General features: G+C 40.3%; 1 protein-coding gene across 1 annotated transcript in view; it reads right to left on the reverse strand.

Moving 5' to 3' along the window:
- Stk31 (serine/threonine kinase 31) overlaps window positions 1-25747 on the reverse strand; it is a 71887-nt gene extending 46140 nt beyond the window's left edge. Inside the window, exons 1-7 of the mRNA XM_027429587.2 lie at window positions 25695-25747; window positions 23350-23396; window positions 23207-23259; window positions 17083-17181; window positions 14438-14512; window positions 12267-12425; window positions 1056-1414 (exon numbers count right to left, since the gene is read on the reverse strand). Of these exons, the coding sequence (XP_027285388.1) occupies window positions 1056-1414; window positions 12267-12425; window positions 14438-14512; window positions 17083-17181; window positions 23207-23259; window positions 23350-23396; window positions 25695-25747 (845 nt within the window). The remainder of the gene's footprint in view (window positions 1-1055; window positions 1415-12266; window positions 12426-14437; window positions 14513-17082; window positions 17182-23206; window positions 23260-23349; window positions 23397-25694) is intronic.
- Between the last annotated feature and the right edge of the window lie 1124 nt (window positions 25748-26871).

Here is a 26871-nt window from a genome sequence, read left to right on the forward strand (position 1 = left end):
TTGATCAGTTAAAAATTAAAGTATAGGTTGAGGGTAGAGAGCAACTGGATATATATCTATATATATACATATAGATATAGATATATATCCTTGCAAGTATCAAACCTTGGCTTTGACCTCTAGCACAAAAAGAAAAAGAATATTTTAAAAGAAATTAACTCCTTACAAAACAATTAAATCTCACCATAAGCTCACCATACAAGACTCCGTAAATGTGAAAATTGTTTCTTATAGCCAGAGGAAAACATTCAATCTTTTTTCCCTTAAGAGGATGGGGATTGCATCCAGGCCCTCTTACCTACTAGATATGTACTCCCTTGAGCCACAACTCCAGCCCCAACTTCAAATCTTATTGTTAAGTTCTAGGCTTTGAAAAATACTGGGGTAGATTTTTATTTTTGATAAAGACATTCAAAAGAACTGGAATGAAAAGTTGGCAAGGGAACTTTAAACAATCCAAGAACTATTTTATTTTCAAATTGGTTTTTAAGGAAAATATCTCTGCTAAAGAAGAGACAGAAAGTGTTTGGGGGGAAGAAATTATGAAAGATCACAATCATAGGCACTGTTAAGGATTCCAAAAGTCCAAGAACTGAGTTCTATAAAAGCCACTACCATAAATTTGAAATCAATTAAAATTTTTAAACAGCACCCAGTTGTACTGGCCACTTTTGACACAAGCTAGCTAACAGAAAGGAAGGAGCCTCAATTGAGGAAATGCCTCCACGAGATACAGCTGTACGGCATTTCCTCATTTAGTGATCAACGGGAGAGGACCCAGCCCATTGTGGGTGGTGCCATCCCTGGGTTGGGGGGGGGTGGACAAATTGAGCAAGCCATTAGAAGCAAGTCAGTAAACAGCTTCCCTCCATGGCCTTTACATCAGCTCCTGCCTCCAGGATCCTGCCCTGGTTTGAGTTTCTGTCCTGACCTCCTTCCATAATGAACAGCAATATGGAAGTGTAAGTCAAAAAAGCCCTGTCCTCCCCAACTTGCTTTTTGGTCATGGTGTTTCATTATAGCAACAGAAATTCTAACTCAGACAATCATCTTACTTTGGAAATGTCATGTGATTTCCTGCGTTAGTCTCATACTTCACATCAAGAGTCAGCCTCCCATTAAAATGCCCCTTTGGCCTGCTGAAGGTTGACTGGTTTGATCTGCGCCCCCACAAGGGGATAGGATTCTTGAGGCTTCTGAGAGCGAGCTGACTAGGATCTGGTTTCTTTGCCTCACAGACATCAATGCCAGAGATCAGTCTGCACTTTTCTGCAAATCCTTTTTTTGCCACTTCTTCCCCGATATCGACAGTGCCATACTCAGCCTGAGCAATAACTGTTCCATCTTGATAGGTTGCTTTAATTCTCATTTTTATTTCTTTTTCAAAAATCAAGCTTCCCAAAAATGTTCTCCCCTAAGAAAGATAGGGAAAAAAAACCACATTAATATTTTCCTCACTTTGTTTCCACTCGTTCCTAAGCATATTTCTTTTTCCTAAAATATGTATACATGTGGTGTGGGGGTGGTACATACACCTTGTAGTTGACTTATGAACATATATATCTGCATGTGCATGACTTATTCCAATGTTTGTGAAAACTTTGTCTAGAAGTAAAGGTAGTATTCACCCATATTTATAAATGTTCCAATGAATACTAATTAAATATCCTAGAATAATTTTTTTAACATAGCAGATTGTGTTGACCGTCTTAGCTCCAAATAAATGTAATCATGGTTTTTTTTGTTTATTTGGTTGGTTGGTTTGGTTTTTTGAGGCAGAGTTTCTTGAGAGCCCTGGTTGTCCTAGAGCTCTCCCTGTAGACCAAGCTGGCCTCTGCCTCTCAAGCACCAGGATTAAAGATGTGAGCGTGAGCCACCACCATCAGCTGTAGTAATGTTCTAAGGAACTTAATTTTACGAAGAATTTCTGGTACCTATAAAAGGAGTTCAGCAAAACTTAAATTAGATACTTTGATTTTAAACTAAGACAAGAACAAATACAAGAATAGAATCTCAAAGCACAAAACAGATGCCCACAATGATTCAGTGGGTAAAAGAGCTTGTCACCACATCTGACAATCTGAGTTCAAGCCTCAAAAGCCACATGGTGGAAGGAGAAAAATTCTCACAAGCTGTCCTCTCTTGCATGTATGCCATGCCACAGGCACACCCACACATTTACATAGTCACTCAATAAATAAATGCAAAAGAATCTCAAAGCATAAAATACCAGAATCGTTTTTTTAATTATTTCACATTCTAGCATGTGAGACATTAGGAATCATTTATTCAAAACCCCCTTAAACAGAACTTTAAGGAGGCCTTATCAATGCCATCATATAAGAAGCCACATGAGAAATTAGGCACTTGATAACTTTTAAATTATTACCAACCCACCACACTGAGAAAAGATATAATAAAATGTATTTGAAATGGATAGTATCTTAAGAGTTCATTTACCAGTAACTTTACTGCTAATGAAAATTTTAATTCCTAAAATTACTTTGATACGATCTAAGTACTCTTCCTTCTCAATTTCTCTAAATTCCTTTCCTGATTTTGAGCCAACACTATGAATGAAATTAATAATTTTTCAGAATATATAAAGTGTAAATTCAAAAAGCAAAATCAGTGATTACTACTTACCTTTGTTCATATCCCCTTTGAAATGGGGGCACTATTAAAATAAGTGGATCATCTCTCTTAAGAGAGGAAAGATTTATTTTTAACTATAATCTCATTAAATATGAAAAACAATATGACTGGGCCAGGTAGAAGTACAGTGGCAGAATGCTTGCCTAGCACTTAGGAACCCCTGTGTTCAAACCCCAACACCACTACCAAAAATAAAAATAAATAAAATAGGATATATGCCAACCAAGTAAGAATTATCTCAATAAAAAATCATAAAAATAAAAGCTAACCTCACCCACACACCTATGAATACCTGATTTTTGACAAAGAAGCCAATACCATACAATGGAAAAAAAAAAAAAACATCTTCAACAAATGGTGCTGGCTTAACTGGAAGTCAATATGTAGAAAATTGCAAATAGATCCATATCTATCACCATGTACAAAATTCAAGTCCAAGTGAATCAAAGACCTCAACATAAATCCAGGTACACTGAACTTGATAGAAGAGAAAGTAGGAGGTTGACTGAACACAGTGGCACAGGAGACCACTTCCTAAATATAACACCAGCAGCACAGATGCTGAGAGTAACAGCCAATAAATGGGACCTCCTCAAACTGAAAAGCTTCTGTAAGGCAAAGGGCAAGTAAATAAGACAAAAACAATCTACAGAAAGGGGAAAGATCTTCACCAACCCCACATCTGACAGAGGGCTGATCTCCAAAATATATTAAGAATTCAAGAAACTAGACATCAAAATACCAAATAATCCAATTTAAAAATGAGGTACAGATCTAAACAGAGAAGTCTCAACAGAAGAATCTCAAATGATGGAAAGGCATTTAAGGAATTGCTCAACATCCCTAGTCATCAGGGAACTACAACTCAAACCACTCTGTGTCTTACACCTGTCAGAATGGCTTAGATCAAAATCAATGATGACAGGGCTGGAGAGATGGCTCAGAAGTTAAGAGTACTGGCTGCTCTTTCCAGAGATCCTGAGTTCAATTCCCAGCAACCACATGGTGGCTCACAACCATCTATAATGAGATCTGGTGCCCTCTTCTGGCCTTCAGGCATACATGTAGGCAGACCATTGTATACATGGTAAATAAATAAAACTTAAAAAAAAAAAAAAAAAGATACTGTTCTTAAAAAAAAAAAAAAAAATCAATGATGACCGCCTTTGTTGGAGAGGATGATGTAGAGTAAGGGAACTCTCCTCCATTGCTGGTGGAAGTGCAAACTTGTACAGCCACTTTGGAAATCAGTATGGCAGTTTTTCAGAAAATTGGAATCTGTCTACCTCAAGATCCAGCAATCCCACTCTTAAGCACATACCCAAAGGATGCACACTCATACCACAAGGACATCTGTTCAACTATGTTCATAGCAGCATTATTTGTTAATAGCCAGACGCTGGAAACAACGTAGATACCTCTTAACCAAAGAATGGATAAAGAAAATGTGGTACATTTACACAGTGGAGCATTACTCAGCTATAAGAAACAAGGCCATCATGAAATTTGCAGGCAAATGAATACAACTAGAAAAAAAAATCATTCTGAGTGAGGTAACCCAGACCCATAAAGACAAACATGGTCTGTGCTCACTCGTAAGTGGATACTAGATGTAAAGCAAAGCATAACTAGACCACAATCTCCTGCTCCAAAGAAGCTAGATAACAAGGACCCTAAGAGAGACACAGGGATCACCCTGGGAAGGGGAAATAGATGGCATCTCCTGGGTAAACTGGGGGTGAGGCAGTAAAGGGGAGGGGATGAGAACATGAGGGAAAGGGATGGCTGAGTTGTGGGAGGGCTGGGGTAGGAGAGCAATTAAAGAGATATCTTGATAGAGGGAGCCAATACAAGGCTAGGGAAAAACCTGATGCTAGAAAAATTCCCAGGAATCCACAAGGATGACCCCAGCTAAGACCCCTAGCAATAGTGAAGAGGGTGCCTAAACTGGCCTTCCCCTGTAATCAGATTGGTGACTACCCTGTCATTATAGAACCTTCATCCAGTTACTGATGAAAGCAGATGAGAAATCCATATCCAAGCGCCAGGCTGAGTTGCTGGAGTCCAGTTGAAGAGGAAGATGAGGGATTATATGAGCAGAGAAACCCACAGAGACAGTTGACCCGACCTTGCAGGAGCTCACAGACTCTAGACCTACAGCTGGGAATCCTGCATGGGACCCAACCAGGCCCTCTGCATGTGGGTGACAGTTTTGTAGCCTGGTCTGTTTGAGGAACCAGGATCTATCCCTAGTGCATAATCTGGCTTTTTGAAGCTCATTCTCTATGCTGGGTTGCCTTGCTCAGCCTTGATGTGTGTGTGTGGGGGGGGGGGTCCTGCCTCAACTGAATATACCAGGATTTGTTGACTCCCCATCGGAGGTCTTGCCCTTTCTAGGGAGTGGAGAAGAGGGTGGAAGAGAGGGAGGGGGAGGAGAACTGTGGTCGGTATGTAAAATGAATAAAAAAATAAAAAAGACATAAAAAAGCTAACTTCACTTTTTAAAGAAAAGACTCAAAAAGATTGTATGAGACTAGTAAAGATAAGTATTTTATTCCTCTAACTTTAAAACAGTTTAAAGGACAGAAATAAAACCCACATAAAAGACCCAAACTTTTCTTGTATATGGGCTTTTATCAGTCTAATGAACTACTTGTGGACTCCTGAGAAATTTTTAATGTATAAAATACACAGTACTACAAAAAAGTATTTCATCTGTGATTCAATTTATCAACAGACTAACAACACTTAGGCCTACAAGAATAAATCTAAAGGATCAGAAGTGATCCAAATTATATATGCTAAAAGATCACCACCAATCATCACTACTTTTTAAAAGACAAGTGGGGGGGTTGCTGGTCCTAGAGGAGAACTTACTGCTGTTGTTCTGCTAAATGGCCTTCTAAATATTATGTGTGTATCCATAGATTTAGTGAGACTCTCAACCTTGTTCAGATAAGCTGATTTTTACAAAACAAGAACCGAAGAGCAGGCAAAAAGAGTGTGAAATCCAGAAGATTCCTCATCTTCTGGATTTGACATGACCCTTGCACTCATGAACTCAGTAGCTGTGATTACCTCATATGACCTGCACAAATTAACCCCAACAATATTCCAACTATGAATGTGTAGTAGCAAAGGAGGCCCCACTCTAGTTGAGGAGCATTAGCAATCAGTGGCTGCTGGAGTTGAGGGAGTCATTTTCTTCTGGGGTACAACCATGATCCAGTAAATAATCCCACACTAACACATAGGCAAGCAATCTTAAATAATCTTGGTAGGTTATGGATTGTTGTTTTTTCTTAAAGGGAAGAGGAGGATGTATTGGGAAGAAGGGTCCCAGAGAGAGAGACAGACAGAAAGGGGAATGGGGAGGGGACAAGTATTTATATTAAAAGAAATATAGGCTTTATAAATTTCTTTTCCTTTTTTTTTGGGGGGGGGGTTGAGACAGGGTTTCTCTGTGTAGCTTTGGAGCCTATCCTGGCATTCGCACTGGAGACCAGGCTGGCCTCGAACTCAGAGATCCACCTGCCTCTGCCTCCCAAGTGCTGGGATTAAAGGCTTGTGCCACCAACACCTGGCTATAAATTTTTCAAGCACAAAATTTAGAAATACAAGCTGGGTGTGGTGGCAGGAAAACCGAGTCGTGTAACTTCCCATCTCTCCTTAAGACAAAAGCTGTATAACCTGAGACAATATGAAGAAAATCAATCCCTAACCAACTGTTAGCAACGCTCAGTTATGTCCCTCTGAAGTCCCCATAGATATCAGGAACTAGAGGGTCACAGAGGAGGAATGGTACCATTGAGAAAACTAGGAATAAGGGAAGTTGTGTTTGAACCCAGTTCACTGGGACAAATAGAACTATGTTCACAGAGGACTTAAAAGGCTGAGCCTGCAAGGAGCTCAACACCAGTATGGAGCTTTAGTGCCTTTGCCGAGTCCTCTTGTGGGGCAAGACCCTTATAAAGTAGGAAAGGCTTTGGCAGATCTCAGTGACTCAGACCAACATGTAGAGACAGTTCACAAAGCGGTAGAGCAACCTAGAGAAGACAGTGAAATGGTGAAGCAGAGGCAGAGGACGGATGTGACAGGATTAGAGTCGGGCTGGAGTTCCTAAGGAAAAAGCTGACAGAAAGGCACAGTGTGTGCTAAGGAGCTTCTGCCTGAGGGGCAGTTCACAGAAGGCACCCTTGAGAAAATACAGGTGAAGAAGATCAAGTCTGTCCCAGGGTGGGAATCCCCTCAGACTAAGGAGGCCACATTGCCCCCAGCAAAAGGTTATGCTGGGATAGAGACGGTTTGCCCAGTCAGGAACTCCAATAGCCAAGTACAGTCAATGGGCAGGCTAGAGGGATGTGCCAACCCAGGGCCACTCTGACCCAGGGAGCCAGCAGGTGAAGCAGGGCCAAATTCACCTCTGACCCCAAGTAAGTCTGAGCAGATAAAGTCAGGCCCTCTGAGTTTATCAGGTGTGGAGAAATATAGGGAGGTTCCCAGGAAAAGCTCCAGGGTAAGAAAACATTTTAACTCAGAGAGAAGTGAGGCTTACAGAGTTAAGTTCATGTGTACTAAATCCCGATTTGGAAGAAACAAATGATACAAAAGGATGAAATCTTTCCATGCTGTATTAGAGCTTGCTTATGTTCAACTTTTCTATCTTCTTAGTTGTGAGCTTCTAGATCACCTGACACTTTCTGAGAACCGATGACAACAGACTCTCAGTGTTTTACCAAAGTTATCTTTTTAACTCCACTATTTGTTACAAGACAGGACGTTGCCTTGTCCTATTCATCTTCTAGAAAAGGTCTCACTCTATAGATAACATAGAGTTATCTATACTTAGCCAACCTCTAAGTATTTTGAAAATTTGGAAAGCCACTGGAGACACAACCAGGTAAAATGGTACTTCCATCTACCTTACAACCCTACTGGGACTGAATTAATTTTTTAAAAAATCCAAAGGTACCCTACATATGCATAAAAAAGACACACTAGAGACCCTAAGGTTATTAAACAAAAACCCCAGTGCCCAATAATGGGCTACCTTCCTGTGAGTTGCTGACCAGGGAAGCACCTAAGACCCTACAATCATTAAAAAAAAAAAAAAAAAAAAAAAAAGCCTATTGCCACTGCTGTTGGCTGTATGCCAGGACTAGATGGTAAGACTCTACTGCTAAACTTATTAAATGTGTGTGTATGCTTTGACTGTAGAACATGGAGAAATTAAGCTAGGACTGAACTGGAAACTTCCAGCCTGCTAGCTGGCTTCTGTACTGTCAGAGCAGGCCAGTCCCACTGCTGGTAGAAAGGTGTCACCAACATGCTTGACCATGGACCTTGTGTGCTAAAATACCAACATGCCAGGCAGGATGTGCCTACTTGTGCAACAATGGCTCTGCTATCATGGGTGAGACCAACAGTCTCTGGATTGGATTTAAGACCCGTTCCACAAGGAGTTCGTGTTTGGTACTGTAAGCCAGTACAAAAACCTATGGCTAGGTAAGATCGTAAGTCCCAATTCAGAAGCAACTTGTATGGGTTTTTTCCTAGATGGATGTGATGTGCCTGTCAAACCACCTTCTAAACCTGTGTTTATGCCCACAGACCTCACTCATAACCACTGGGGAAGCTCTTGAGTTCAAGTGACTGTTACTGTGATATGGTAACCTATGTCGTAGTCATGGGCATCTATAGTCAACCACTCCAAGGCTCAGGATCATTGCCAAAGGGGCAGAAAGACTTTGTAAGAGTAGGAGGCAGGGGTGAAGTATTTATTGTGTAACAATTTCCTGGAAGGTTGAAACATTCCATTCTTCAAGAAGCTCTTTAAGTAGAAAAGTAAACAACTCAACATAGCTTAAATCCCTGAAAGGGACCAGATTCACTGGGCCCCCTCCCTGCCAGAGTAACCAATAAAAGCTGAGAGTCCCTCTCAGAAGAGGAAGCTGAACTGCAAAGAGGACGCTGCTGCGATGAGATAAGACACCACCAAGACTCAGACAAGCTGAGCTACAAAAGAAGACTCTCAGAGGGGGAAAGCTGCAAAATAGATTCTGACACCCAAACAGTTGCCAGAAGCAGCAAAACCCAGCCTAGCTGACTCAAAGAGGTTTAGGCCAAATGAGGCCCCTGAAAGGACACACTCTAGCCTGTGGAGCCACCTGCAGCCACCAGCTGGTCCCCAGCTTTGTGAGGTGTCACCCATACTGGAGTGGACTTTGGTCATTCTTTGAGCCATTTCTACTCCTGTAAGTTACCCCAATAAAATTCACTGGTTCACCCAGTTGAACTTTGGTGGTGTCTATACTTTGGTCTGTCGTGGGATCCCTACCCAGCATGAGAAGACTATGTGTTGCATCTCCCAGGAAAACAGAAGGGAAAAGGTTTGTCTGCCTTACAATTCCAATTGCACTCATCAATGCAGGGAAGTTGCTGAGGCTGAAACAGCCAGCCACACCACAACCATGCTTAAAAGTAGAAACAAATATACCTTCTTGAAGAATGTAATGTTTCAATATGCCTGCTTGCTCTTCTCATCTAGCTATCTCCTGTACTACATCATTCAAGAGACCCTGGCCAAGGAATTGTACTGTTCACAATGGATTTGAGCCTTCCTATGTCAATCAGCAATCAAAACAGGCCCTCACATACATGCCCAAAGGCCAACTTGATCTAGATAATCCCTCAATTGAGACTCTCTTCCCAAGTTATTTTAGTTTGTGTCCAACTACATTTAAAACTGTCACATTGCCTAAAACATAAATCTGATTATTTGTAATACTAAAAATTTCTAACTAGTGATTCATGGGCAGGATTAAAGATCATTGAGAGGTCCCTCTAGATTCAATTCCCCAGCGCTGCCAAAACAAAAACAAACCCAATAATTTCATAAAAACGTTAACAGAATTTTTATCATATAAAAGGCATTTCCTTTAAATTTTTACAGAAGAAAACATTCACATTTGTTTTATTTACTTACATATATAAAATCATTTATTTGATCATTAAATGATTACCTAACAAATACATAATTTTTTATGTGTTTATGCTCATTTGTCTGGTAAGTACCAGGGATCAATCCCAGGATCTGATCATACTAGGTAAGTGTTCTACCATGAAATGTATCATAACTGAATTTTTTTTTTTTTTTTTGGTTTTTCGAATCAGGGTTTCCCTGTGGCTTTGGAGGCTGCCCTGGAACTAGCTCTTGTAAACCAGGCTGGTCTCGAACTCAGAGATCTGCCTGCCTCTGCCTCCCGAGTGCTGGGATTAAAGGCGTGTGCCACCAATGCCCGGCTATAACTGAATTTTTTATAATTCATATTTTCCATCAAAATATACAAGCTTGTCATTTACACTCTGTTTCCTCTCTGCTTCCTTGCTGCTTCCTCTCTCCTCTCTCTCTCTCACCTATGGGCTCTCTCTGCGGCGACCGGCCATGGCGGTCAGCCACTTACCCTGTTCTTCTCCTCTTCTTAGTCTCCCTACTCTGCCAGGCCTTATAAACTTATAGTCAACATGTCTCATGTCTCAGCATTTCTCTTTTCTTCTTTATAAACAAAACAATAACATTTGGCATCCGACTTGGTTTAGGCTCTCTCTGTAAACTTTCTCCCGAAGCTTGCTGGTGGGATAGGTTCCTTTCTAACATCTCCTGCCAGGGGCACGGGAAATTACGGGGATCCTAAAATCTGAACTCATAACCCACTTCCAGCTCCACTTTCCCTGGCACTTCCTCCTACCTTAAGCAGCCTGAGATGCCAGAACTCTGTAAACTTCAACTCGCCACTTTTCCAATTAAGGATCTCTGGAACTCACTGATCTGCCTATTCTCTACAATCCGCTTTTTATAACAATGCTGGTCACTGAGCAACCCTGCCCTTCACCTCAACTGCTACAAAGTATTCCAGACCATGGACAAGAGGACAACAGAATCGACTTTCCCCGAATTGCTTGGGCCAATGGTAGGCGAGTCTTCCTATAGTCTAATCCACAGGTCACATGCTATCAACAAGGAGGCCGATGTCCTGCAGCCCACTACTATGGATGGAGGACCTTGGGGGTGGCTGTCCCATGCAGCCTGCTGGCAAATCTCTGTTATTCTTTAATCAATGATTCAGGTAAAATCTTATCCTTCTCAAGAACTCTGATGCTTTTGATGACTGGTAGTCTTGCCAGCTTAAAGCAAAACAGATTCCAGGAACAGGTATTTTAGGGTTTATCTATGTGAAGATAGGAAAGTCTAAGATGTATGAAGGTCTGGGAATGTAGTTATGAAGGTCTGAGGATGGAAAGGTCTAACACGGTGGATAAATGCAAGTTATAAAGGTCTGAAAATGGAAGGTCTAAGATGGTAATGTAAGGTGTATGAATTAAAGTTATAAAGGTCTTAGGATAAAAAGGCTTAAGTGATGATAAAGTGAGTTGAGACATCAAAAAGAATGAAATATGTTCCTGATTTCTCTATTTCTCATGCTACTGTTCATAATAAAGTTCAACAATACCACTATACGATCATAACTACTAGGTCAAGATTAAGATGCTTTTCATTGTCCTAAAAAAAAAACATCTGTCAATTTTAAAATGGTAATGCTTTCAGCCAAGTTGCTTCTAACATGAATATGCTGCTAACATGTCTAATACTTATGTTTCCACAAACTCTAAGGATTCTTTAAGTTCCAGGGAGCCGAATCAGATCCAAACAGGTCAGATTCACTCCAGGTAATATTCAACCTTTCCCCAGTCCTAAATTCCCTTCTCTCATCTTTGGACAACTCAGGAACCCCTCCCTCGCCTTACAGTCTTCCCTCAAATACCAGGACCTAAGAAAAATTTTTTTTTTAAACTTAACCTTGTCCTCTACTTTACAAACATCTTGTCAGGTCTAAGAGGCATCAGGGAGTTCCATACAGCCTGGACTGCAATGAAACAACCAGCTACCCCAGGACGTGGCAGCACCCCAACCTTCTCGGGTCCCCCAAAGATGGTCAACGCCCCCCACGTCAGCAAGAAGCAGTCTTGAGAATTCGACACCTTTATTCCTTAACCTGCCATGTCTAACACCCCACCTTTTTTTAATAGTAAGTAGAGGTGGGAATGAAAGTTTCAGGCATTATGCTGGCCTGCCCCTGTTACCTGGTGGAACAGGCAGTACCCTGGTCAGCCCAAGGTTCCATGGGAACTAAGTCTGCACGCAGGTGCAGAGGACCCCTTTAAAAGACAGGTCCCTGCCCATTTACGCTCTCTGTTTCCTCTCTGCTTCCTCGCTGATTCCTCTCTCCTCTCTCTCACCTATGGGCTCTCTCTGCAGCGACTGGCCATGGCGGTCAGCCACTTACCCTGTTCTTCTCCTCTTCTTAGTCTCCCTACTCTGCCGGGCCTTATAATAAACTTATAGTCAACAACAACAACAACAACAAATATATATATATATATATATATATATATATATATATATATATCACACACACACACACACACACACACACACACACACACACGCTTTTACATTAAACAAAGCTAATGACATTTACAGTGCATTTGCTTTCAAGTATATAGTTTCAAGTATAATAACATTAACAGAAGCATTTAAATGTGTGACTTGCCTGATCAAACTGGGTAACTTCTTGGCCAGAAGGAATCTGTAGTCCCCAAAGTCTATACTTCTTGGCAATACAAGAAAATTGCAGCTCCAGGGGAATTTCTACTATATCAGATCGGTTTAGAATTTCAGTATTTCCATAGTCAATGTACCTCACCAGGCACTAAAAAAAATTAAAGGCAAACAGTAGTACTAAACCTAGATTACTAATCTTTTAACAAGACCTATAAATGTTACCTCAGATGACAAATGCCATCAGAAACAGCTCTAATGACAACATCAAAATAAAATTCTGCATTCGGAACTAATTTCCAATAATACCATTTGTCATTTGTCTTTTTAATCACTGGTATTTTATACAAATATGAGTATACAGCATTGTGATCCTTTCTAATCTCTTAATATTAAAATCAATCTGCATTCTTAAATTCAAATGGAAACAGTAAAGCCTATTTTTTCCTTAGGAAAAAAGTTTTCTTTAACAAAATTAAACCCACTCAGGCTAGACCTTGAAACTGACCAAATTCACCCATACTTTCAGCCCTGTATCTGTTTTTTTGCTGTTGTTTTTTTTCCAGTCTTTCTGGAGGCTGTAGAGATAGCTCAGTGATTAAGAACACTGGCTGTTCTTCCTAGCACCCACATAATGGCTCACAACCATCTGTATCTCCAGTTCAAAGAATCCAACACCTTCTTCTGGACTCTGTAGGCACTGCACACATGGCACACTTTTAATCCCAGCATTCATAAGGCAGAGGCAGGCAGACCTCTGTGAGTTCAAGGTCAGCCTGGTCTAAAAAGTGAGCTCCAAGACAGGCTCCAAAGCAATACAGAGAACCCGTCTCAAAACACCAAAAAAAAAAAAAAAAAAGATAAAACAATCTATAGCAATATTAAATAATATTTTAAAAACATAAACCAATCACAGAAATCTTTAAACTTTTCAACTTATCATTTTATCAAGAAAAAATATTTACCAAATATATACATTATGAAATATATTTAGGTCTAGAAAACAGAAAACCACTTAAGGAACACCTGCAGAACTGTTTCCATGATCCCACAATGTACATTTGCCCCCAAACAGCTCTGCATAAGAATCTCATCTCCCTTAGGAGAAGGGTTTGTTGGGAGGGAAAAAAGGGGTTGGCAGGAGTGGGAAGGGAGTAAGACAGGATAATGGGGGAAATGAATATTATCAAAGTACATCTTTATACATGCAAAAATTGTGAAATAAAAATATGCAAATAAATCTTCTACAACCTTTCAATGTAAGAAATAAAGCAGCTTGACACAAAAGAAGTTATCACATTTAACTTAAGGATTAGAAGTGAAAAACAAATCTTCATTGTAAACTATATTTGACACCAAACACAAAATACATCTAACTTCAAGATCAAATAAATTTTGTTTTTCTATTCATCAATTTTAATAAAATGAACTTTAAAAGTTACTATCAAGAACCATTAAGACATGGGGCAAAAATAACCCACAAATTTTGCCTTCTATTTTTGAATTTTCTTATTATTTATGTGTACTGTATTTTGTTGGTATATATGTATGTGTACCATGTATGTACATGCTGCCTGAGAAGGCCAGACAAGGGCCTTGCCCTGGAACTGAAATTACAGACTGTTGTAATCCCAGATGCGGGTATTAGAAATTGAACCCAGGTCTTCAGGAAGAATGTCCAGTGCTTTTAGCCACTGTGCTATCTCCCCAGCCCTGTATTATCTATTTTTAGACAACCTGATTGTACAGAAACTTAAATTCAGAAGAAATTACTTCTTTAAATTCACCAGAAAAAAAATGTTTTCATAAATTTTAAGTTTATTAAATTGACATTATCACTATAAATAAGCAATAATAGGCTCAATAAGCATCAAGTTTCAGAAGCAAAGGACAGCAAGATGGCTTAGTAGGTGAGGATGCTTGCTGTTAAAGCTGATGACCTGAGTTCAATCCCAGGACCCAGATGGTGGTAGGAGAGAACCAACTCCCTCAGGCTGTCCTCAAGCCTCACCGATGTTGTTCACTGTGTCACTCTCGTGCCCACATACATATATAACACACATACAAAAATAATTGCAAAAAATTTCAAACTACATTTTTTAAAAGTTTTGGAACCAAAATAAACATTCCTTAAGCCCAAAAATATGGATACATATTTCCTGCCTTATCATCACTGATGGTTTTTAGCACTTTGCATCTGTACCAACACTTATCTTCAGAAAACAATCCACCATAAATCTGTGGAAGAAAAAGAAACATTTGTCACTTTAACAAAAAGCACACTAAATAGGTCAGGATTTAAGTTAGCATTGTGCACTACTGTGTGTAATAAATACAATAAGTTACCTGATCTTCCAAACATGCCTGTGAGGCAGGTACTTTGTTTATAGCACTATGTATCCCAAGTCATAGTCCCATCTTCAACAGAACCAAGATTCAAACTTCTGACTCTAGAGTCCATTATACTAGTCTACCGCTCAAAAAATAATTTCTTTAAAAAAAAAAAAAAAAAAAAAGACCACCTTCTGGTCTTCTGGGAAAGTACAATACTCAGCTATCACAATCAAGTACTTACAATAACCACACAACTGTACTGTATCTGTACAAGCACAGGCTCATCAACAGTCAGGCATTCATTAAGGGGAGGCTCAGGAAAGCCTACGTCATTACTGAACAATCTCTGGTTCCATCAATGAACAGTCACTGACATTCAGTCTTAGTAACCCCACCAGGCTCCTATGCTCCCACAGATTTCCCTGGGTTAAAATAACTAGGCCACAAAACAAAACCAAAGGTCATGAATCTGGGAAAGGCACAGGTAGGTAGGGAAGAGGATATTAGGGATGGTATGAAGAGACAGGAACCAGGATACATTATAGATGTATATATGAAATTGTCAAAGAACTAAATTAAATTTCAGAGCAGCCTGAAGGACAAGAAGAAGACCATGGAGGAATGCAGAAATCCAAGGTGACTATCATGAAAGGTCTTACAACCTCCCCTCCCCATGCCAAAACCGAGAACACTGAGGCTGCAGAGACCAACAGTTCATACTGGCCCATCACATTCCTAGAAGCCCGCCAGAGTCAGAAGAATCAGAAGACATCACCTTTCAACTCAACACAGCTGTGCCAGCCATTCTCCTTCAGTATTCTTTTTATTTCTGAGTCTCTATTATTTAATCTCCACTCTTGCCTATAAGTCTGTGGATGATCTCCTTTTGTTCACACATTGCTCGAGTAGGTTCAGGACTGTTGTCCACCAGTCCATACAAAGCATTCTCTACTACACTTTCCTTCCACATCTCACAGAGCACCTCCTCTCATTCCTACATCTTCCTTTCATCTTTATCACCTCTTATTTTTACTTCTTAATTACAATATTCCATAAATATAACAAGTCCTATTAACTGTGGACCCTACCAGTACCCCAATTTTCACTTACTAGTTACTTTATACACCTTGATTGTTTTTCTTTTCAAAATTTAATACTGTGCTGGCAAGATTATGCCAACTTGCTACAAACTGTAGTCATCTGGAGGAGGGAACCTCCATTGAGAAAATGTCTCCATAAGACAGTGGCTCTCAACCTTCCTAATGCTGTGACTTTAATGAAGTTCCTCATGCTGTGATGGTTCTTTATTTGGAGATGAAGAGCTATAAAGGGTGCCGCCATCATTCCTGTTGGCATTATCTGTTAGATGCCTATAGCACCACTTCTAGTTGTGACAACCAAAAGCAATCTCCTTCCACTGTCAATTATCTCCTAAAAGTGTTAGTGTAAGATACAAAACTCACTCCAGAGTGATAACCACTTAAAAACACACATTCTCAGTTGAAATAATATTGTCTCCATGGAAACAAAAAGTAGATTTGGAAGAATACCATACAAGAGAAATCTTAGGTTATTACAATGGTTCAGGGATCTCCTAAATTCCACCCTACCTGACAACATATACAATTTTTCAATAGTATATTATAATGTCTTGTTGGAGAACCCCACTAAGAAAAAGATTAGTCTAAAATGCTTCTTAGGAGAAAATAATGAAAGCAGCCAGCAAGCTTAGCCAAAACAATTGACCCCCAGCTTGAATGACAGAGCCTATCTCAAAAAAAAGTGAAGTGGAGAGCAATAGAAAAAAGCACACCCAATCTCTGGCCTCTACAAGCACAGTCAATCATCTCTGTCTGTCTGTCTGTCTGTCTGTCTGTCTCTCTCTCTCTCTCTCTCTCTCTCTCTCTCTCTCTCTCTCTAGCTCTAGATCTCCCTTGCCTTTCCCTCTCCCTGATTCCCTTCTCCTCCTTCCTCTCTTCTCCTTTCTCCCCCATTCTCCCATCTCTCTGTAAGTGAAAAGTTGAAGCAGGAAAGATAAATCACATACCAAAAAAAGAAAATATTAATATAGATAAGATTTCAAATGATATCTAGAAGATAATCAAGTTAGCCACAGACCAGGAGTGACTATTAGTCATACACATACACATACACACACATACATACATACACACATGTAAGACAAAAGACTGACACCAACATAGAGGGTTAAGATGCAGCTCTATTGGTGGAGGTCTCACCAAACATGCACTGGACCGCACACTTGATCAAGGGTCTTCCATATTGTAGTTTATATCAGAATTTCTATCCATATTTATCTTTAATAAATAAATTTGCTATGACTGTAGTTTATAGAAATTCTAAAAATTTGTCTTTTCTGTTCAATAGGCCCCAAATTCCAAAATACATAAATTCTAAAATGTAGAAAAGCAGACATGCAAGATGAAATGATTATATCCAGGAATAAAGCTTACCTTCTTAGGATCAAGATTCCCAAAAACTGAATTAGCATGAGGACAAACTTCAGATAGTGAGCAACCGATCTTCATAATATCCTTATTTCTACTAACATTCTAAGAAGAAAACAGAAGTATGATATTCAATAAATCCTAATGGCATTATACATAAACTAAGGGGACTACTAAGCATAACACTTAAAGGATTTAGAGAACCGGGAATTAGATTGAATCCTTGTGCAATCATTTTCATAATTCAAATGATTTCTTAGAAGAAATGACATGAAGCTTACTAGCAACAAGCTCAGGTCACTTAGAATTCAAATAAAGTGCCAAATATTATTAAATTATGCTAAGCAAGTTCCTTAGAGACTGGGTAATTACAGGGCTGGTGGCAACAGAAAATAAGAAAGTGATCACAGGAAGAATAAGACATGTTTAGAAGACATGGAACAACCTTTGTATTTGTCCAATAACAATAATAGCAATGGGTACAGCCTGTGACACATCCACTAATCTGTAGTCACATAAGCTGAATTACTCAACAATTAAGTGGCGGACGCAGAGGAACAATTAATAGATGCAGCAGGGATAAAGAAAACTGAAAGGCTAGTACAGTACTAAGAAAAGATACAAAATTAAAAGTGAAAAGACACAAAACTAATCAATTCAATGTATCTCTCTCTACAGCATTTGTTAATTACAAAAGAAAAATTAATTATTTTTTAAATGAACATCCCAACCAAGTAGATTAAAGTTAACATAACCAAAAAGACATGACATCAGGAACCCCAATACAATGCACACTGGACACATCATCATCTTTGGGTATTTTGGACAATTTATGAAAAATTGCCAAATAAAACCATATTAAAGATATTCTATAAAAATACTAAGATTCATCCAAAACATCCAAAGTCAGGATATCTGACAAAGGTTAGAGGACTCTTAAAGATACAATGAGGGTTTTAGAATGGATTATGGAATGAGGGGTTGAAATCTGAAATAAAGGCTATACATAGTTCAATTAACAGTACTATGCCAGTATTAATTTCCTGGCTTTTGTCCTGTGCTGTGGTTCAACAAGAAGTTAGTATTCGTAGCTGAGTGAGAAGTACACAAAAAGCCTATTAATTTTATAATTTTCCTGTGAGTTTTTTTCAAAGTAGAAGAAGTTAACTATAAGCTGGGAGTGGCACTGCACACTTGTAACCCCAGCACTTGAGAGGTAGGAATGAAAGGGGATCTTGAGTTTGAAGCCAGCTGGGCTCTGCGGTGACACTGCCTCAACAACACAAAATAAAACCAAGTACAAAGAGACACACACATCCACATCAAGTTTTATAGAAACACAAGAATAAAATATTCAGTAAGGCCACAATGTCTGGTGATAGGAAATCTCTCAAAGAGCAGTTCTAAGACATCATGATGAATGTCAAAGGAAGGAACTAGGAACTTCAGTAATAGCACAGTTGGTAGAACATTTGCCTATTATGTATGAGGCTCAGGTAGGAAGCATTTGAAGCAATCCTTGAACTCTGTAAATAAAGTTCGGAATATGTCAAAACATTCCAGTTACTCACTGTCAATACACAGACTACATAACGGAAGCTGCTTTGAGAGAAAAAAAACCAAATAGATGTGGGGTGTGATTGCACACACCTTTAATCCCAGCACTCAGAGGTGGCCAGTCAGGTAGTCTACATAGTGAGTTCTGGGCTAGCCAGAGCTACACACCGAGACCCTGTGTCAAACACACTCACGAGAAAGAAAAAAAGGAGGAAAAGAGCTGCCATTCATCTAAGAATATACCAACAATCCTGACGTACTCTCTTTTGAGTGACACGTCTGGCACAAATAAGCCAGGGGAAGCAAACAATAGATCTTTACCCTGGTTTGCCTGTTTCCAAATCTCTATTTATGTCTCTGTTCTTATCTCACCCTAACCTCGCCAAGATTTTTACGATGTGCATCTTGGGATAGGCATTAAATGTATAAAAACAGCATGAGTAGTTTTAATCTTCTTAATCCAGCAGTCATCTAAGGAATGTTTCCTTTCTGTAGTTTACATTTCTGAAGGAGCCCAGGCTGAGCCTTCAGGCTGCTGGCTGAAATAAGTGGGTAAACTACACCAACCTGCTTCAGGGAACAAAGTTTACTGGGTGGCTATTAATTTATGCCTTCTTTCACATGCTTTCTATGGCAGCTTTATACTACAATGGTAGAGATAACAGATGAACAGTTACAACAGAGAATTTATGATCCCTCAATAGTGTAATATTTACCATCTGGTCATTTACACAAGTTCTACAACTCCCACTTTAGATAATAACCCCTATTTTTATTTTTTTAATTATTTTTATTCATGTGTATGTGTCTCTGTGTCTGTCAGTGTTAGCAAGAGTCAAAAGAAGCTATTACATCCCCTGAAGCTGGAGTTACAGGCATTGTGAGATGCCTGACATGGGTGCTGGGATTTGAACTTGCATCCTCTGGAAGAGCAATAAGAGTTATAATTTTAACCACTAAGCCATCTCTCCAGCCCAAATTTATTTTTTATGGGTATGAGTGTTTTGCCTGCATGTATCTCTGTGCACATGTGCTTGGTGCCATGAAGGCCAAAATCCCCTGGAGCTGGAATTACAGTGGGTGTGAGATGCCACATAGGTGCTAGGAATGGACCAAAGGTCCTCCGGAAGAACAAGTGCTCTTAACCTCCAAGCCATCTCTCTAGCTCCAATAACTCCAAATTTAACCAACTAATGGCTTAGATGAATGGAAAGCAAAGTTTGTAAGTATATTACAAATATAGCAATACTCATTTGAAATGTGGCAAGTCTGACTCAGTGCACAGTATAAGCCATACATTGGATTCCAAAGATATAATAAGGCTGGGGGTGGTGGTGCATGACTTTAATCATAGCACTCAGACATAGTGATATATTGTTTATGATTTATTAAAACCACTGGAAATCAAAATAGCAAAGCAGCCGTACTACTTAGTCATAGAAGCCAGGCAGTAGTGGCAATCCTGTCTCCACGAATCCCCAGACGCAAAAAGTTCTTAATTCCTGTCTCCTCCTCCTTATATTCCTTTCTCTGCCCAGCCATATCCTCCTGTCTCCACCTCCCGAGTGTGGGGATTAAAGCCATGAGCTCTTATTCTTTTAGACTGATTCAATCTCTTATAGCCCTGGGTAGCCTTGAACTCAGAGATCCGGCTACCTCTTAATCCTGAGTAGTGGGATTAAAGGTGTGTACCACCACTGCCTGACCTCTATAGCTTGTGGATGACTTTGCTTTCTGAAACCTCAGGCAAGCTTTAATAAATCATAAATACTATATTACCACACTCAGAGGCAAATCTCTGTGAGTTCAAGGGCAGCCTGGTCTTCACAGCTAGTTCCAGGACAGTCAGAGCTACACAAAGAAACTCTGTCTCAAAAAAACAAAAACAAAAAAAGATGTACTATAAGAAGAGGAATACAAAAATCTTGTTCATATTGTATACCAGTTATGTGAGTGCACTTTCTTCTAGCATTGGAAATGGAAGCCATGGTCCTCCCTCACACATACTAGGCAAGTACTGAAACAACTAAACCACATCCTCAGTTCTTTTTTTATTGAACAGGATCTAACTAAATTTCTCAAGCTAGCTGCAAACTCAGTATCATCTTGGATCAGCCCTACAAGTAGCTGAGATTACCATGCCCAGTTTGCTGATTAGATTTTGAAACAATATTTGCATATATTATGCTATATAAGAATACATATTAAAGTTAATTTTACCTATTCTTTTTACTTGCTCCAATGTGGCTGCTGAAGCTAGACTTAATTACTCATAGGGCTCACACTGCATTTCTACAATGATAGCACTATCTAGGAAGTATCATTTAAGTTAATACATATATACAGTTCCTATAAAACAAAGCTAAAGGTATAATTTGTCATTCAATGTAAAGCACCACTAAGTGGCACATGTGCTATTAATAGACAATACAGACCCACAACACGTGAGCACCATTTTAAAAGTATGTATACAACTGGAAAGATGGGTCAGCTGTCAAGTTCTTGTTGCTTTTCCAAAGGAACCAGGTTCAACTCCTAGCACCTACAGGGCAGCTCACAATTGTCTGCAACTCTAGTTACAGGGAATCCAATACCCTCTCTTCTAACCTCTCTGGACACGGGCAAACAGGCTGTGGACAGACATAAATATAGGCAAAACACACATACACAACTTAAAAAAAGTTTGTGCTTACGTATACATTTTACCACAAATTCTAATGTTTCTATGGTTTTTAAGAACTTTTTGTTAAACATTTATTATGTATACAGTGTTCAGCCTACAAGTATGCCTACATGCCAGAAGAAGGCACCAGATCTCATTATAGACAGTTGTGAGCCACTGTGTGGTTGCTGGGAATTGAACTCAGGACCTCTAGAAGAACAGCCAGTGCTCTTAACCGCTGAGCCACCTCTCTGAATCATATTCTTCTGTAGCCCCTCAGAAGTTCTATTTATACACTGTACACTTAAACTCATCAAAACAGAGCTCTAAGACTATGACAAGTATAAATGGAATTTTCTTCCCTCCTTTACCATGTCTAGTTAGCAAAAATCAAAGATTCATTAGTAACAACACATTAGAGCGAATTCACCTCTTAAAATTTGATACCCAAGAACTTTGGTGCTCACTTTTGTTTTGTTGCTGTTGTGTTTTTCTGAGAAAAGGTCTCTCGATGGAGGCCTGGCAGATCTGCAGGCCTCTGCCACTCACATGCTAGGGTAAAAGGGGTATAACACCATGGCCTGCTTAACATCGTATTTAAAACTGAATAGACTTACCTGATTTACAATCTATCATTGAAATCAGAAATATTTCATTAATGTCCAAATTTCATAATTACATACTTATCTTACATAAAATGCAGGCCATTAGGAAAAATGAACTGTGTTTTCTTTTTCATCTCCCAGTGTCTAGAGCATGGAGCTTTTCCTCTCTCTATCTATCTTTATTCCCTTTATAATCTACCACCATCTAATATTCTAAAAACTTGCAAGAAATTTCTTGACATGGCACAGGAGTATTCAGAATGGTCCCATTTTTGACAAATCATCTGAGCTTCTTCACAATATAACTTCTCAAAACAACATTGTCCCAAATCCCAACTTGGAAGAGGGGAAGTAGACATGAAAGTCCCACCCCTTGCAAAGAAGATACTCAAAATTGATAGCTACAGGAAAAGAGAAAACAGAATGATACTGGACATATCAATCACATTCCTAAGCAGGCCTCACGCTCAGCAGTATCCAACAAGCACAAATGGAGCACCATACATTTCTCGTTTGTCTTTAAGAAAGAGAAAGAACATGAAGTTCTGCAGGCAGAGAGGTGGGTGAGGACCTAGGAGTTCGGGAATCAAAATTAACAATATGACACAGGAAAAGTATTTTGAATATTCTTTTATAGCTATGAATGGTATATGTAACCAAATTAATTAGTAAGGTAGATATAATCAATGTTATTTTTAAAAACTAGGCTACCCCAAACCTCCAGCAATGGAACTGTTTACTGTAAACTAAGAAACCTACGCCAACTTGGAAAAGAGCTGCTGTGAGGCCTAACGTTCTTCTGAAATGTCTACAATTCCTTCAACGTCAGCAAGGACTGTTAGTCTATGTATTATTCCAAACTGGTCCATGAGCAAATCAAGGACACAAAAAAACACCCACACACAGTTCAGAAAGTTAAGTTGTTTTTAATCAACTTTTTTGAGTAATAAAATAAAAATGTTGGTTTTCACGAAACAATCTTACAAAAGACCTCTAGATGGGGCCATAACTTCACAAATACAACAGTACGTGACTTCCTGACCCTACTGAATATAATTTTGAAGTCCCAATCTTGACAAGTTTCTTGTTTAATTCAGCTGTATTACAAGCATATTAGTCTACTTAGGAAAACTAAAAGTTGTGATCAATTGTCATTGTGTCTTGTGCTACATGATTTCATCAAAATTAGGTAATGAGAATGAAAAAAACGCATTTATTTTTAAGTTTTTATTTTGCTTTTGTTGGAAATGGCTTGGGCTAAGAAAGAGGAAGGCAGAAAAGAGAAACCAACCGAGCTTCTAGTTACCTGAGCCCAAAATGTCACTGCATCCTCTACATGACTTCCAACAACATCTTCAACTAAAAAATAAAATCACAATGCAAAAAAAAAAATTAGAACTTCATATCATTTAGCTCCTACACCCCCCAAACAATATTTAACACCAGTACCTTTATTGTAATGTGTATCCTCATCCATTTGGACAAGTCCTGAAAAACTAACAATTAGATACCTTGAATTAGGTTTTAATATCTATTAACAACGAAAATAACCTAAACCACGTATGTTCAAATTCTTAAAAGTGTTTGTCCTAATGGGGCTATCAAAACTCAAACTCTGTAGTAAAAATTGCCTTTCATGAATTCTCTTGTGATTGTTTCTTGTACTTATTCTGAATATATTGTAGCTTTCAATGTCAAACTGTATCATGCCTATCCCCATCATTATCTTTAGCCAAACTTTTACAGATTTACATGTAAGTTAACTCACACACATTTCAGTCACTTAATAAATCAATACTCTGCAACAGCATGCACATTCTTGTTTGTGTGCACGGGTGCAAGCGTGTGCTGCTCACCTGTGTGGGTGTTTTGCCTGCATGTATGTCTGTGGACCACATGTATGCAGTACATACTGAAGGCCAGAAGGGGGCTTCATCAGAGCCACTGGGGTTGGAGTTACAGCCAGTTGTAAAGTGCCGTGTTAGTGTTTCCAGACAACTAAGGTTCAACTCTAACAAAACCATGCTGTCCCAAATCTCAGCATGTAGGAGGGAAGTGAACCCCAGTCCTCTAGAAAAGTAACCAGCGCTCTTAACTGCTGAGCTAGTCTCTAGCCCCATATTCTTAAAAAGATAAAATAAAATAAAAAAAGAATACCCTCTCAAATGAGAAAGACTCCCACAATAAAACAGAGAAATGCTGCAAATGTCTGACACTGTCATCTATTTTTAAAAAATACCCTGAATTTAAAACTGAAATATATCAAATTTTGCATATTACTTCAAAAATCATTTCATTACATAATATTTTAACAACTGAAAAATATTTCAAAAGAAATGTCTACCTCTTTACAATTTTATCTCAACACACCAGAAATCACACTTTCCACTCATGAATCTTAAAATGATGTAAATATGTAATATTTCACACTATTCAATTCCAACTAATTTTATTTCCTTCTCAAAAAAAAAAAAAAGCACAGAAAGTATTTATCAACAGCCTCCACCCTCTAAAGCTGTGGGGCTGGGGATGGGGGCGGCCTATAGGATTAGTTTATCCTTCAACTTTAAGGTAAATATTCTACACATTACAATACATAGGGGGAAACTAAATTTTTCACAAAACTGCCTTTAGAACGTAGGGTACACGTTATGTTTTGAAACACAACTTTGGGGAGCTTTTAAATTATTTAAGAACAACTACATCAAAGTTTCAAATGCTCCCAACTAGGAAAAGAGAAATTAATTCATCACAGAAAATAACAGGACTTATTTATAAACATTTAATTAAAGTTTTCATGCTTATTTTTTTTTTCCAAATAGTGTCAGAGAAACATCTTCAAATTAGGGATCCTTTGCCAACAGGTGAAAAGGGAGTTTTAAAATTCAACTGTGTGAGAAGCTGTAAAACGAAATTGGAATCTGTTTGGAGAAACTATTTCTCACCACGTTTTGTTTTGCTTGGTTTTTTGTTTGTTATCTTTTACTCGGAACTATTTCTCAACACGTTTTGTTTTGCTTGGTTTTTGTTTGTTTGTTATCTTTTATTTCTCACCACGTTTTGTTCTGCTTGGTTTTTGTTTGGTATCGTTTACTCGTCCGTTCGTTAAAGGTGTGTACCACCGCTGCCTGACCTCTATAGCTTGTGGCTGACTTTGCTTTCTGAATCCTCTGTGCAGCCCTGGCTGGCCTCGAACTCTCGGGAGACCCGCCTGCCTCTGCGTCCCGAGTGCTGGGGTTAAAGGCGAGCGCCACCACTGCTTGTTCTTGGTAAAAACTCAAAGTCAGCTTGGGAAACGCTGCCGCACGGTTTCATAAACTGCTTTCCCGAGCAGAGTATTGTTAGCGTAGACAGGTTGTAAAGCCTTGAGCAGGAGGTGTTAACGACGCGCGATGGCTGTGCGCAGGGGCGGACGGACGGAGGGACGGACGGAGGGACGGAGAGCCCGACCCTCGCCTGACGCGGCTGGGGAAGAGGCGCAGGCAGCCCCTCCGCACTTGCTTTCTGGGGGCTCGCACAGCTCGCCCGCTCGCCCGCCCGAAGGGGAAGGAAAACTCTACTCACGAAGCAGCCGGGTGCCGTCGAGCTCGCGGCGGCGGGCGGGCGGGCGGCGGGCGCGGCGGGCGCGGCCCGAGGGCAGCGGGAGGCCTGGGCTGCGGTCACAGGCCGCGTCCCCGACCGCCCGCGCGTCCCTCCAAGTGAGAGCAGCGCCGACGACACCGCCCGCCCGGCCGCCCGGAAGCCGCCCCCGCCACCCCCACCCACCACCGGGACGGGACGGGACGACGACTAACCTCACGCTGCTCTCCGCCTCGGCCGGCCCCGCGAACAGCCGCTGGCCCCACATGCCAGGCGCTCGCTCCCTCGCTCGCTCGCTCGTCTTGCCCGCCCACCTCGCAGGCCAGCCCTCGGCACGCGCGCGCGCGCGCGCGATCGCTCGCTCTTACCGCACGAGCTTCCGCACCTCCGCACCCACACTGCGCCTGCGCACGCGGCGGCAGTCACGTGGCCGGCCGGCCGCCAGGCTTCGAGTACCGCGAGGCTGACCAGGCCGCATAGCGCTCTCCCGCCGCGGTCCGCGCGGCTCCCACAGCGCCGCCCCCGCCCGCGTGCGCTGGGAATTTATAGGACGCGCCGCCCCCACCTGCCGGTCGGCCAATGGCTGCTTCCTCTCGCCCGCCGGGCGTCAGTGACGTAAGGGCGTAAGGGCGCGGCGTGCGTGCTTGCGTGGGGTTTCCTCATTTGTTCACGGGGGAGATTTAAACTACAAAAAAACAAAGAGAAAGAGAAAAACAAAAAGAGAGAAAGAGAAAGAGAAAGAGAAAGAGAAAGAGAAAGAGAAAGAGAAAGAGAAAGAGAGAAAGAGAAAGAGAAAGAGAAAGAGAGAAAAAGAAAAGCCAAAATCGGGAGAACCAGATCTTAGTTTCCCGAGGTGGGGAAGAAATAACTGGCCGAGTGGCAGTACCCTTTTCGATTGCTTCCCGGAACCTTCGCAGCCACATCTGACATGGGCATGGTGGCGGTCTTCTTTTGCTCGGGACATTAAATTGTGTGGCTGAGCTATCCCATTACCCGCAAGTATTACACGTGGCACAAACAACGCACAGCTGAAAACCATCTCTAGTTGATTTGTTTTTGCAAAGCTGGGAATCGAACCCAAATCCTCCCTCGAGGTCAAACCACTGAGCTGCACACCCCAGCCCTCCAATTAGTTTCTAAAACGTGAAGTGTAATTTGCATAAGCTGCAGATATCAATAGTTAATATGTTTGTGCGCCGTTGAAGTCAACCCCACAATAAAACATTTCCGTCGACTTAGAAAGTCTCCTCGTCCCCATTTACCGTAACATGGCTCTCCTTCCTGTTTCTGTATACTGAACGTTAATCTTAATTTTCTGAAAGTGTTAACTGGATCATATATAATGACCATTTTTATCCGCCTTCTTTCAAGTGGCATGGATATTTTAAGACA

Source organism: Cricetulus griseus, chromosome 8 (genome assembly GCF_003668045.3).
Source record: "Cricetulus griseus strain 17A/GY chromosome 8, alternate assembly CriGri-PICRH-1.0, whole genome shotgun sequence".
Taxonomy (NCBI): Eukaryota; Metazoa; Chordata; class Mammalia; order Rodentia; family Cricetidae; genus Cricetulus; species Cricetulus griseus.